The sequence below is a fragment of the Cervus canadensis genome, chromosome 4, assembly GCF_019320065.1.
Source record: "Cervus canadensis isolate Bull #8, Minnesota chromosome 4, ASM1932006v1, whole genome shotgun sequence".
In the NCBI taxonomy this organism is placed as follows: domain Eukaryota; kingdom Metazoa; phylum Chordata; class Mammalia; order Artiodactyla; family Cervidae; genus Cervus; species Cervus canadensis.
Window position 1 is genome coordinate 85,851,689 of NC_057389.1, and position 13,932 is coordinate 85,865,620.

At 59.9% G+C, this 13,932-nt stretch overlaps 1 protein-coding gene across 8 annotated transcripts in view; it reads right to left on the reverse strand.

Moving 5' to 3' along the window:
* The window catches only part of DOT1L (DOT1 like histone lysine methyltransferase), a 51,944-nt gene that overhangs the window by 13,093 nt on the left and 24,919 nt on the right, over nt 1-13,932 (reverse strand). For all 8 annotated transcript variants that reach the window (XM_043466058.1, XM_043466060.1, XM_043466057.1 and 5 more), the window contains 11 exons: nt 10,516-10,571; nt 8,684-8,763; nt 4,467-4,535; nt 3,925-4,031; nt 3,696-3,737; nt 2,835-2,945; nt 2,514-2,748; nt 1,987-2,100; nt 1,222-1,313; nt 733-834; nt 185-322 (listed from right to left, as the gene is read on the reverse strand). In XM_043466058.1, the coding sequence (XP_043321993.1) occupies nt 185-322; nt 733-834; nt 1,222-1,313; nt 1,987-2,100; nt 2,514-2,748; nt 2,835-2,945; nt 3,696-3,737; nt 3,925-4,031; nt 4,467-4,535; nt 8,684-8,763; nt 10,516-10,571 (1,146 nt within the window). The remainder of the gene's footprint in view (nt 1-184; nt 323-732; nt 835-1,221; nt 1,314-1,986; nt 2,101-2,513; nt 2,749-2,834; nt 2,946-3,695; nt 3,738-3,924; nt 4,032-4,466; nt 4,536-8,683; nt 8,764-10,515; nt 10,572-13,932) is intronic.

Genomic DNA, 13,932 nt, shown 5'->3' on the forward strand with positions numbered 1-13,932 from the left:
AGCAGGTGAGGCCCAGCACACAGGGTGATGTGGGCTCAGGATCCCTGGGCTGTAGGTGGGGGAAGGGCTGAGGGTGCCCTGGCAGTGAAGATCAGAGCCTGAGTCTGAGATGTGCCAGATGCCCTTCGAGCATCCTGATGGTGGACGGGGGCAAGAGGGGTCCCGCCCGGCCCAGAGTGCTCACCAGTCTCAGGCTCTGGCTCCTCAGCTCCCGGTTGCCCTTCTCCAGCTGCTCTGTCTGTTCCCTCAATTGCTGGTTGTGAGCCGAGATCTCCTTCTGCGCTTGGATCAGGTCGTTGTAGGTCAGCGCCTTCACTCCCAGCTGAGGACACACCACGGCCCAGGTGGGCACTCACGGGGCCACGTGCAGACTTCCCCTCGTTTTCTTTGACGCGGACCATTTTTAAAGATTTTACTGAACTTGTTACAATATTCTTTCTGTTTTATGTTTTTGGTTTTTTGGCCGCAAGGCATTCGAGATCTTAGTTCCCTGCTCAGGGATCAAAACCGTGGCCCCTGTACTGGACAGCAAAGTGTCAACCACTGAACCCCAGGGAGTCCCCTGAGGGAAACTTTCAGAGTCAGAAGCACTGGAAGGGCAACAGTCCAGCTGGATATCAGCTGTCTGAGCTGGGGACCTGCCCCCCTCACCTTGCCCACCCGCTCGCCCACAGCTCAGCACTGGGGGTCATCTGCCAGGCCCCCCAGCAGCCAGGGCAGGGACCAGTCTACCTCGTCCAGTTTCTGCTGGAAGAGCCTCTTGATCTCTTCCTTCTGAGCTTGACAGTGGCCGAACAGCTGCTGCGCTGCGCCTAGCAACCGGGCATTCTTCTCCTGTAGGGCAGGGCTGATAAGCGCAAGGACCATGGCGGGGGCGAGATGGGGGAACCGCAAGCAGACCGTCCAGACCCCCGTGAGGGCTTCACCCCAGAACGTGGTGCCACACAGTGGTGGCTTGAGGTCCTGTTTATGAGGATCACAGGGCCTTATGCCACCCACCCTCCAGAGAGCCATGCCCACGCTGGACCTGACTGTGGCTGCCGGGGACATGCCCAGGCTGAGGGCTACCTAGACGCCTCTCAGCACGGGGGGACACTTTCCCCAGATGAGGACGCCTCAGCCATCGCAGCAGGGCCAGGGCAACCACGGGGCCATTGGGCCCTGAGGTGGGGGATGAGTGCCCCGCCCCGGGGGACTTGGCCGGCAGCACGGGGGCCGCACCTTCTCCTGGTCCAGCAGCTGCTGCAGGTTGGCCTTGTACTGAGGGGTCTTCGTGTATGCCAGGAACTGTAGGTACTGAATCTTGAAGGACTCTGTAAGGAGAAAACAGACTGGATGTCAACATAGGAAAGATCCCGCCGAGGCTCAAGGCATGGGTGGGGTTCATGAACACAAGCCCCTCAGGGCTTGGGGACGGGGCTCTGCCCCCAACCTGGGGTCGCCCCCTCCTGGGGTCCCTCGAAGCTCCTGGCCATCACCAGCCCATGTTTCCTTTTTCCCCACACGTGTGGGTTTTGGTTGGCTAATCTGCCAGTTTTTCTTGGTAAACATATGCTACTGCTGTTCAGAAAACTGATAGCTCCCAAGGTTGTAAAGGGTTTCCTTCACCCAGCTTCTAGAGCTGAGTGATCTCAACGCAGCCTGCCCTCGCCCATGAGTGCAAGCTCAAGTTGGCAGAATGGGGTCTGGTCCCGTGGGATCCCTGCACCTTGGACACGGAGGCCATTCTCTGGGGGGTGGAGCTGCCTCCCTGGCCCCACTCACTCAATGCCAGCAGCCCCCAGGGTGGCCCAGTGTCCTCTGGGGCAGAACCTTAGCCTCAGACCGCCACACGGGCCCTGGTGATCCCAGAACCCGGGAGTCCCCTGGCAGGATAAGCCCGAGCCGTGGAGGTGGTGTGCTCGGCTGCATGGCATGGGGTTCCTGCTGGGGTGCAGACCAGCTGCTGCTCGCCCTCCCTGACCCGTGGGCCCGGCTGGTGCTCACCTAGCAGCCTGTGCAGGGCGGGCGGGGTGGGTGCCAGCAGCAGCTGCTCGGGGGTAGGCCGCTGCACGCTGGGAGGTAGCTGGTAGAATGGGCTGTGAGGTGGCCTGTGCGCATCTGCGGGGACACAGCAGTGATCACAATCCCATAAATGGGTCCCGGAAGGCCACTGCAGAGCCCCCAGTGCCCCAACAACAGGACTCAACACAATTCCCACAGCCCCAACCACCAGACGCTAAGCCGCACATGCTCGTGACCTGGCCACTCACTCTGAGCCAAGCCTCCTGCCAGGACTAGGAGCGTGGGAAGCCAAGGTCCCAGGACCTGCTCCCAGGCAGATGGCTGGGTCCTCATGGCCGGGCCAAGCTGACCACACCAATGGCCCGAGGGGACCCGAGGTGGTTCCTCCCTCAGGAAGGTTCAGAGCTTGGGCGTACCCACGCAGCATGCACACGACACTGGCACAGCAGCTTCTGCCCAAGGACCCCATGGCACTCCTGGGATCCCACAGCACGGGGGGCAGGGCTCACCCTGCGGCAAGGGGGAGGCCGCTCGTGATACAGTCTGGGCGTGCAGCAGGTCCAGTGCGCTCTGGGTCTTCTTGGGCTTGCGCTCGGGGTTGGTGGCACTCATCTTCTTGGGGCGCCCGCGCTTCCGACCCGCCATCTTCCGGCCCTTCTTGTTCAGCTTCTTCTTCCGGGCCTTGGAGGGAGATGGCTTCTTGACAGCGGCCGTCCCAGCTTTCTCCTCCTCAGCACCAGAGTCCTGGTGGAAACCCGCATGAAGGACTGGCCAGAGGTGTGGGCTCTGAGGGCGGCCTGGCTCCCTCCCCGATCAGAGTAGGGACTCACCACGGGGGTGTCCGCGGGCACAGCTGCCTTGCTCTCGGGCACCTTGGTGGGCGTGGTTGTGTTGCTCTTGTTCTCCCGTTGCTGCCGGCGCCGAGCTGCCTCTTGTTCCTCCTGGTGGGCAGGCAGGGGGCATCTCCTGAAGCTCAGGCACCGTAGGACCCCCCTGCCTCCAGGGGCCCCAGAGCTCAGGCTCCCGGGGGTGGTCAGCCAGGTTCCGCTCATCTGCACCCTTGATGATGGTGCAGGGAAAAACAACACCCACACCCTGTCTCTGCCAGGACCCCAGCAGCCTTCAGATCACAAGGAAAAGTTACTGAAGGCAGAGCCTGGGTGCAGAGTGAGGAGGTGCCGGATGGCCTGGCCTGGCCTCCCTGAGGTCCCCACAGCTGCTTCCCCACTTGGGGATGCTCTGTCCATGAAGAGGGCTGAGGGACACCCTGGAGCACCAGCAGGGAGTACAGTGCTGCCCACAAAGCCGTTCTGTCTTGGATGGGTGGTAGTCCCCACACTGTGACCTGAGGTCCTAGCGTGGTAGGAGGCACCCGGGCAGGGGCTCCTCCAGGCTCACAGGCTCATCTGAGCCTCCAAAGAGAAAGATGCTGGGATGCTGGGACACACATCCCACAAGGTTCAGGGACAAACCGACAGGGACCAAGGGGCAGCAAAATGTTTCAAAATGTTAACTATTTTCAACCTATTATCAACCTATTTTCCCCCAAATTGTTGAAACTGCTCAAGTCAAGGCTGTCACAGCCAGGGGCCCCTGGTGCCCAGGCCCAAATCCAGACCCTCAGACCGGACCCTTGGGCCCTGGTCAGCAGCAACCAGGCTTGTAAGTCAAGGGCAAACAGACAAACTTACCCTGAGTTTTGGATTTTTTAGACTAGAAAAATAGTTTTCAAGCTAAAAATGGAAAAGAAAAAGTCTCATTAGCGGTGGAAAACCCTGCAAGATGAAAGCCATATCCCAGACCCACCAACGCCAGGCAGTGATGTGCCCAGGGAACGCGCCGGACCCCGGGGTGGGAGTACAACCTCTGCCCCCCCAGGTTAGCTGAGAGGCAGGGCAGGGGCGCTCGGGCACCACTCACTATGGTGCGGTCGATGGTGTGCAGGTAGTAGGAGACTGGCTTCCCCGTCCACGACACCGAGCCTTTTAGCGGCGACAGCTCCACGACACGCATGATGGTGCCAATGTCTGTGCACAATGGGCCCACAGGTCACGGGGCGCCTGGGCATCCCAACCACCAGCCCGGGAGGTGCCCATGGCCCTCCCTCGCCCAGGCCCTCCGAGGGAGGATGAGGGTGGGGACAAGCCTGCAGTGTGGGCTCTGAAAGAGTCTCAGAGTCCAATGAGACAGCCAGGGCGGCTGCAAGGATGCCCAGGCCCTGTACACGCCCCCAAGGGGCGTTGTCACTCTCCCATGGGACTCAAGACTCTCACCCCTACAGCCCTGCCCAGGGCTATGTCTGGGGACATCAGGGGCTGTCACACGGAGGATCCTGCATGGAGTGAGTGGAGCCGGGCCCAGGATGCCCCCAGGTCACCACTGCTGGCGGGGATCCTGCTTTAACCCACTGCAGGTGCTGACAATCAGACATGTTAAGAATCTGGCAACATAAGTGTTCTTACCACTCAAGTTTCTACTGTTTATTCTGAAGTTCAGAGGCGCAAAGGGCTTCGAGGACACGATTCTGCCACCTGGAAAACAGAGAGGGGTCAGTACCACCCTGAGGAAACCAGCATGCGATGCAAACAAGAGCCTGATGACATCAGAGCAGAGGGGTGCAAAAGCGTTCAGAAAATGAGCCCCCAGAACCCAGAAGGGAGAACCCACTGTGAGTCAGTCCTCCGCTCCCAGTGAGAGCCAAACTAAGCGGCATCTGAGTGCCCTGGCCTGGAGCACCAAGTGCCTTCCTGTAAAGGTGCTCACGGCCCCACAGCCCCGGGGCTCGGGGTGGGCCAGCTGGGGTCCTGTACAGTGTCTGCACTGTGCTGATGACCCAGACCAGAACCAGCCCCGATCCACACTCACAGACAGAGCCTGAGGGAGAACTGGGCCCTGACCCACACAGACAGAACCTGAGGAGAACCGGGCCCTGATCCACACAGACAGATCCTGAGGAGAACCGGGCCCTGATCCACACAGACAGAACCTGAGAACCAGGCCCTGATCCACAGAGACAGATCCTGAGGAAAACCAGGCCCTGATCCACACAGACAGATCCTGAGGAGAACCGGGCCCTGATCCACACAGACAGATCCTGAGGAGAACCGGGACCTGATCCACACTGACAGATCTTGAGCAGAACCGGGCCCTGATTCACACAGACAGAACCTGAGGATAACCGGGCCCTGATCCACACTGACAGATCCTGAGGATAACCAGGCCCTGATCCACACAGACAGATCCTGAGGAGAACCGGGCCCTGATCCACACAGACAGATCCTGAGGAGAACCGGGCCCTGATCCACACAGACAGAACCTGAGAACCAGGCCCTGATCCACACAGACAGCTCCTGAGGAAAACCGGGCCCTGATCCACACAGACAGACCCTGAGGAGAACCGGGCCCTGATCCACACAGACAGAACCTGAGGAGAACCGGGCCCTGATCCACACAGACAGATCCTGAGGAGAACCGGGCCCTGATCCACACAGTCAGAACCTGAGGAGGACCGGGTCCTGATTCACACAGACAGAACCTGAGGAGAAGCGGGTGCCGATCCACAGAGACAGAACTTGAGGAGAACCGGGCCCTGATCCACAAAGACAGAACCTGAGGAGAACTGGGTGCTGATCCATACAGACAGAACCTGAGGGAGAACCAGGTCCTGTCCACACAGACAGAACATGAGAAGAACCGAGTCCTGATCCACACAGACAGAACCTGTGGGAGAATTAGGGGTTGGCCCCACAGAGCCATAATAGGAATGGTTCAAGTCAGAAACGGCTACTCAGGAAAGTTTTTCCAGTAAAGTCCTGGCATGCGTGCAAATCACTGCAGAGAAAAGAAGAGCCACAAGGACTCGAAGCCTTGTGCAGAGAGGTCACTGTGACTGGTGATGTTACCTTCAGAAGAGTACAAAAGCTTCCCCCCACCCTATGACACACTGTCTCTAAATGCATCAACACTAGAAGGACTGAAACTTTCCAGTGTAAGAAATAAAGAACCAAGAATAAATGTCAAAGAGGAGCTTCCCTGACGGCTCAGTTTTTAAGAATCCGCCTGTCAACACAGGCCACATGGGTTCAATCCCTGGTCCACGAGGAACCCAAGTGCCACGGAGCAACTAAGCCCGTGCATCACGACTACTGAGCATGTGCTCTAGAGCCAGTGTTCTGCGACAAGAGAATACAAAGCATTGAGAAGCCTGCAAACCACAACTAGAAATCAGCCCCTGCTGGCCACAACTAGAGAAAAGTCTGCGCAGCAGGAAACACAACACAGCCAAAATACATAAATATAAACTTACCACAAAAAAGTGAAAGAAATACGTTACAAGGAAAGTGGAGTGGTCAGGATGAGCCCCTCTGCACATGCTCACATGCTCCTGATTATCCAGGCGCAAAGAGCACCCCAGCACCAGCCTGGCCTCTGGCACCCCATGAGGAGGCGGTGATGACAGGTTCCCGGCCAGCTGGGTGCACATTTAAGCAGTCAGCTAGCTGTGCACGCAGTCACTGTGGCCAGTCTCGGGGCTCCCCAAGGCATCGTGGGAATGTCTGAAGAGCGGGGCCAGGGAGCAGGAGGGAGTAAAGCCCACACATTCCAGGATGCTTTAATTAGGAAGCCCACGCAAGTCTTCAGGGTCAACAGGATATGCTGAGACGACTTCTGTGGGCATGTCACTGCAGGGCCACAGATCCTAGGTGACAGGAGGGCCTGGTAGGCAGTCCCACTCCCACCAGGGGCCACGAGCCAAACATGTGTGACACCCAAGAACTCAGGCCATGGGGAGCAGAGGGCAAGATTAAGCTGACCATGAGGAACCAGTGCACCACGGGGGACATTCCATAAGACAATGATTCAGGATGCCCAGTGGGCAGCGTCCAAATGGAGGGGCTGTGCCCCGAGGCCCAAAGGCTACAGAATGGGACCCCACAGCCAGACAGACGCCTGGGCCAGCTGGAAGAACGGCAATTCAAGCTCTTATCTGGGTGGAGCCTGGGGCTGGGGGAAGGCACTCACTCCTATAAACTATCAGGAGTGACCCCTGCTGCATGCTCAGGCTTGTGCTCACCTGCACACGCACGCAAACACATGCAGTCGGCAGTGCTGAGGGCAGCTGGAAACTGCTTCTATGCTGGGTGATCCTTTCAACTCTTCTGTCCGCTTGACATGTTTCATGATGAAACATGGAGGACCCACCCTGCTTCTCTCCCAGCCATGGACCTCAGGAGGACATGGGGGTCTCCCTGGAGCCTCAGGGACAGGGACGTGGGGGATAGGGGAGGCAGGGCAGGGTGCCCGCACGTGTCAGGCAAGCCCTTCCTCCAGGACAGGGGACTCCTGATGTCTTGGGTCACACCTAGAGAAGCTCTTCCATCCCCACTTCCTGAACATGCCAGACGTGCTCTCCCACCCTTAGCCAGAGCCCAACTCCCCAGGGACCCAGCGGTGGTGACGAGAACACGAATGAACGTTAGTCCTCATGGGTGTGACGCTCCACAGGCACCAGGATGCCCTGGGCACCATGAAGGTATGCCCCATGGGCTGCTGCACCTGAGCAGTGCAAGACCATGATGCAGTTGCATCCCTGCTCCCTGTACCTTCAGGTGTCTGGAGGCTTCTCAGAGACAACCCACTTGGGGACAGCCCTGCTCGGGTTTGCCAAAGGCTGCGGCAGGAACTCTGGACACAAGAAGACCCAACACCCCAGCGTTTCCAAAGGGTAGGGAGGGGAGAGGAAGAGGTTGGGCAGAGGAGGGAGGGGAGGCCAGTGAGGTCACCAGGGTCAGAAGCAAGAACTCAGCCTTGGCACCTCCCTCTTGGCCTCCGTGTGGACTGTCAAGAGCCCCCATGAGCTTCCAGGCAGATCCCATCAACACTCCCTCCATAAAACCACTCATGTCGCCCCAAGTCTGCACACTTTCACACGCACGGGGAGCACACACCCTTCCTAAAGGCTACATGGACTCTGACTCAGAATCAGAATGGAAGCTCAGCTTTCAAGCTCTCATGACCTCTCCCTCCAAAGCTGTGCCCAGCAGTCCCACAGCGATTCTGAGAATCAGAGCTGGAGAGGTGAGCTCCCCTCCTGGGCGCATCTGGTCTCACCCGGCCTTGGGACGGAGAATAAGAGAGAGGGGGGAAGTGGCCGGGGGACTGCAGCCAGGCCTCGAGGGTCCAGACACGAGAAAGGCCTGGGCAAAGTCAACAGGGCTGGTCTGGGCAGCCCCCAGGCTGAACTTCATTTAGTCAAGTTCCAGTATAAGACACACAGTTAAGTGCCCAGGACATCCTTGAACTAAGAAGTTACGCACTGTCCACGGGAAACCCAGATGACCTGGACAGCCTGCAACTCCCCTGCTAACCAGGTCCCCACCCCATTTTCTCAGGCGGCTGCAAGCTCTGGCCTAAGCAGTGGTGGGGTCCACTCTGTTCACTGCACATGCTGAGCTGGGAGGCACCCTGCCTGGAACCTAGGTGACAGCAAGAAGGACAGATGGACCCCTCCCTCCTGCCCCTGAGGCCTTCCCACTGGGGCTGGATCAGAAGATGCTAGTCAGGACCCCACCATGCGTGATCAGGACCGCTGCTACATGGCCCAAGCAGGACAGACACGGGACAGACGTAGGACGGATGCAGAACAGACGCGCAGAGCAGAAAGAGAGGGATACATTACCTTCCTTCATGTTTGCAAACCGCTCCTTCAGCTGGTGATCCACCTCAGGACCAAAGGCAAAGTTATTCACAAATACAACACTGCAAAACAATGCTCCAGTTGAGTGCCAGGTTCTGCGTGTACACGCACAGAGCTGCAGCGCCTCCACCGCAGCGCTGTCCGCAACCTCCTCCGCGAGGGGCGTGGGTTCAGGGCCCACAGGGTGAGGGCTTTCCCAAGTGCCACCAACACGGACCCTGCAGCCAGGTCCCATGACAAGCAGGCTGCTGGCTTCCTGGGGAAGGCCTGCACCGACACAGGTGTCCCCGAGGATGGTGCATGGGCAATACAAGCTGGGCCACCTGGGCACACATGGGTGAGGCCGCCTGGGCAGGAAGGCAGCACAGACCCATTGAGCTACACTTGGAAGGGAGCCCACCACCTGAGGGCCCAGCACAGTTTTTCCAAGGCAGGGCCTGGCCCAGGCTTCCCATTTTTCCAATGTTCTCTGGCGTCTGAGGGCCTGAGAAGCTCTGCCTGCAGATGCCCACCAGGCAATTGGGGGCTGCTGCCCGACCCAGAGTCCCCCACCCCTTGGCCATCCTCTGTCCCCCAGCTCCTGTCCACATGGGGGATCTCCCCCAACATGGGTTTCCCTCCTCGTTTGAATGTGACAAAGTAGTCAGCTGCCTGCCGGCCCCATGCTGCTCCCCCTGAATCTCAGCGAAAGGACAGTCACGGGGCCTGAGCAGGGCTAGGACACACTGACCGCTGTGAGGGTGGCAGTGGGAGCCCTTAGCTGGGGGCTAAGCTCTCCCAGCCCCTACTTGGGAAGAAGCGCAGGGACAGCGAGGTTATGACGGGCAGAACCCTGACGAGACCGGCTGGCTGGGAGGCCTCCACAGGGAGCAGGGACATAGCCTGGGAAGGCTGGATGCCGGGGTCTTGAGGGGACTGGCCAGGAGAGGGTGTGAGCCAGGACAGAGCCTGGGCCGCTCTGACTGGGGTCACCTGCAAGGAGACAAGGCAGCTCCAAGGCCTGTAGAAGTTGGAGTGAGGCCCCTCAGCATAGAGGAGCGGGTTGCGGGGGGACACCTCGACTGGCAGCAGAGTGCCAAGGGCGCCGTCTGGGGACCCAGCAGAGCCTGGGGCCTCGAGGTGCTCCAGGCCAGGTGGACAGTGGGCAGCCAAGGCTGGGGAGTAGGCCCCTCAGCCAGCTTTTCCTCGCCATGACCATGGACCATGGAGTCCAGATACAGCCGCAGGGCCCCACAGGAGAGGCCCCACAGCAGCTGCAACAGAGTCCCCACACTCAGACTGAGGGGGACACTTCAAGCCAGCATGTTCTCTTGAGAAAAGGGGGATAGCATGCCCGCTTCAGGGGAGACATCCTCACTGTGATCAAAGATGGGGTCAGACCTCTGTGAGCGAGAAGATAATGGCGGGGCTCAGGGCACCCTGCAACAAGCACGTGTGGAAAGAAGGGAGAGGCGAGTGCTCAAGGTCAGAGAGAACCAGTGTGACCCCCTCCCCCGGTCAGAGCCAAGAGTGTGTGACACACTCGCCCCTTGGTCACTGAGGCCTGGGGAGCCACCAGGTATGTGAGCACACGGCCCCACGACCAGGGCCAGACACAGCCAGGAGGATGCCCTTCAGTCTCCAGCGCAAGAGACATAGAGGCGGAGCCACCAGCAAGCTCAGGACAGGTGGTGGTGGCAGCCTGGACACTGCTGTCCAGCCCAGGGAGGGCGGCGGGGCGGGGCTCTGTCTGCTGGTTTGACCCTTGGTGAGGGAAAGCCACATCGCCCCTGCAAGCCCGGCCCCTCGGCCCCACCCCCAGGCCCCGGCCGTACCTTGTGTTAGCAATCCGTTCTCTCCACTCCTCCGAGAGGAAGTCCCCTCTCTCCAGCTGAAAGGAGATAAGAGGGACAGACCATCACTTGGGGTCTCGCTGCCTATGTGTCCCACCCCCGTCTGCCCCCCAAGAAGAGATGGAATGATCAGAGGCCCTGACTTGGAGGATGTGGAAAGAGGCCAGGGTCACAGCCGCAGGCTGACCATGCGCGTGGACACAGCTGCCAGAGCACGGAGGAGGTGCTGGGAGGTCCCAACGCCATGTCCACGCAAGGCCAGCAGGGGGCGCCCCAGGGTGGCGGCCGTGTGCGACAGAGCTGGACTGCAAGGGCTGTGACAGCACCAGGGCCCCAGGGTGCAGCCCAGCGCCCACACTGCTGCGGGCGGTCTCCCTGTGGCAGGGGCGTCCTGATGCTTCCAGTACTGCTCCCACCACTGTCTCCCTCAGAGGAATAATCTCATTTTGCCTCGAGGTCAAAGTGAATCTGAGACAACACAAGTCTCGTTAACCTCATTGTCCAGAACTGTAACATTTTAGAAACCAAGAAATCTGATTTTATGATTCGTCAAAAAATGTTATCATCCCATTCCCGGTGTCCACCCATGGGAACATCTGCACACCCCTGTCCATGGAGCACAGGTGTGGACAGTGCACGTGTCCCTTGATGGACAAGCAGATACACACATGTCCCCCCACACCCAGGAGCATCCCTCAGAAGCCCTGACACTTGCTACCATGTGGATGGACCCTGAGAACATGATGTTCAGTGAGAGGCAAACACAGAAGGACACACAGGATGTGATTTCACTGATGGGAAACGTCCACAACAGGCAGGTTCAGAGGCAGAACACCTTGGGGGAGCAGGTGGGGGTGACTGCTGGCAGGCCCTCGTCTGTATTCCCACCAATGCCCCCAGGTGACCGGGAGGCCCTCCAGGCAGCAATGGGGCAGCACCGCCCAGCAGGCCTAGCACCCAGCAGAGCGTTGCAATGGGCAGCGCCCAGGCAGAGCAGCTGCTTGTTCAGCATCCTCCCTGCACACAGAAACCCCCAGCATGTGAGGGGCTGAGCCTTGCTGGACAGAAGAGAGGCAGCCATCCTAAAGGGTCCGGGAGCTGGCGGAGGGCTGTCCATGTCCAGGGCATCCATCTCTGGGTCTCCCAAGTCTGCCACCACTCCCTACAAACAGCCCAGTGGGGCTGGGCACCGATTCAAGTTCAAAATCCTTGTGATGCTGTGCAGGAGAAATCTCATGTTGCGGGCCCAGGGCTGTGTCCTGGGGAGGGTGCTCAGCATCCCCACACCGTCCGTGCAAACACCTCCCGTCCTCTTGGAGTCTGGGGGTAGGTAGGAACACCGGCATGACCGGCACCCAGAAAGAACCCTGGGCACGGGGTCTGTGTGAGGCCCCCAGGGACCACACCTCCCTGGTGCTGTTGCGTCTCATCTGGGCACGGGGTCTGTGTGAGTCCCCCCGGCGATGTGCACGTCACTGATGCTGTCACGTCTTGCCTGAGGGAGTTCAGCGCACCTTACTAAAAGCTCATGCCTGGTCCTGGGACTCACCCACCGCCTCCTTCCTCTATTTGCCCTGTCCTGTCTAACACACCAGTCGGTAAGGACAGCCAACTGCTGTGTCCCGGGTTCCCTCAAGCCAAGCCTGATGCGGCTCCTCTCTGTGGGGCTCACCAGGGTTCCCTCAAGCCCAGCCTGATGCGGCTCCTTTCTGTGGGGCTCACCCACCCAAGAAAAACCACTGAAGCCACAGCACCACTGCTCTGCGGTGGCCTCATGCTCAGGGCAAGAAAACAGCCATTGTCCTGCCCACCTGGCCACCTGGCTACCTACGGCCTCTTGGCACAGGCAGGCCATAACTGGTTGAGGACAGGGACTGGCCAGGCCAGCTCTGTGTCACTGGGGCCCGTGTGCCCAAGTTAACAGCGACATGAAGATAAGCACGGCCTTCCTGTTGCCCCCACTGAGGACTGTGACTGGCCCAGCTAGCCCAGACCTCCAGCTGCAGAGGAATGCGCGGGGAGGAGGGACACGCACAGCCCCACCCCACACAGGCATGAGGGCTGCCCCGCATGACCACCCTTCCCCCGACCAGAGAGACCCCCGGTGTGCTCCTGCTCCAGGCCACAAACCAGACGGGTGGGCGCACCCCCCACCTCCTATAAGCCACTAAACACACCACACGGCACACATGCTCCCCCTGCAGAAAGCACTCCCTCCAGGGAGGCCCCCAGGGAGATCCCACCCAAAGCCACAGGGTGGGAGCCAGCAACGGGTGCCCCAGACTCAGTCATCCTGCCACCTGCCCTGGAACAGCCACAGGCGCCGACGTAGCACCCGACTGCCAGCCAGTCCCTCGGCAGCTGATGTGTGCTAGAGCCACCAGAGAAGAGCAGGGTTCATGCTCTGGGCGGCCCGTCATCAGCAGCAGGCCCCTGCCAGCCTGACCGCACCAGCCCGAGGGCAGCCTTGCCCACTGGGGTCCACGTTGCCACCTGGCCAGGGGCACCTCCTTCAGCAGCACTTCTGAGAACTCACTGCCACCCTAGCACAGGAAACCTGCTTGTGCCAGGCCCGCCACCAGGCACCAATGGTACATGGTCACTCAGACATCCTCAGGCAAAGGGGGCATCCTGAGGTGCTGGGGACACAGGCAGAAGCCGGGCACAGGGAGGGCTCAGGGCTTTGACAGGAAGAGGGGACCCACGAGGAGACTCCAGTGCCCACAGATAAACAAGTTGGCTGGGGTATCTGCTGTCCCTTGTCTATCATCAAGTGATGGAGTCAGGACTCTGCCTGCCGACCAGGGCGCCTGCTTGAAGCCACACAGAACCTCGAGGAGGACCTCCCCAGACCCAGCATGCGAGCTCCCGCCAAGTCCAGGAGTTGGGCAGGAGTTGTCACCACGCCTTCCCGGAGCAGGGCTGCCTGGACACCAGAGGCACTGCTGGCTGCCGCTCCAGACACAGCAGCCAAAGCCACGACTTAAGAGTCCTCAGAGCCAAGTTCTGCTTGCAGCCACCTTGTGGGGCCTAAGAGCAGGGCCCTGATGAGTGCCTGGCCCTCAGGAGGCAGAGAACAAGAAGTTTTCCACGCAGGGGGCCCCGCAGTGCACCAGCTGACATGCCACCAACCCCCAATCCCCCTCCTCTAGAATTGCATGGCCTCCCGATGTCGACAAGAGCGGGAGGAAGGAGCGGTGCCCACCAGGCAGGCAGCCCACCAGCCTCACCCCTACCTTGGCCTCCAGCCATGGGCGTCGTGCCAGCAGCTAGAACCACGCTGTGAATCAAGCACCGCAGGCCGCTGCGGGTCCATGGGGCATTCTGGGGCCTGAGTCAACCAGGCTTTTACACCACATGTTTCAACCATTTGGCCCTCTTATCAGAAGCAGGAAGCAC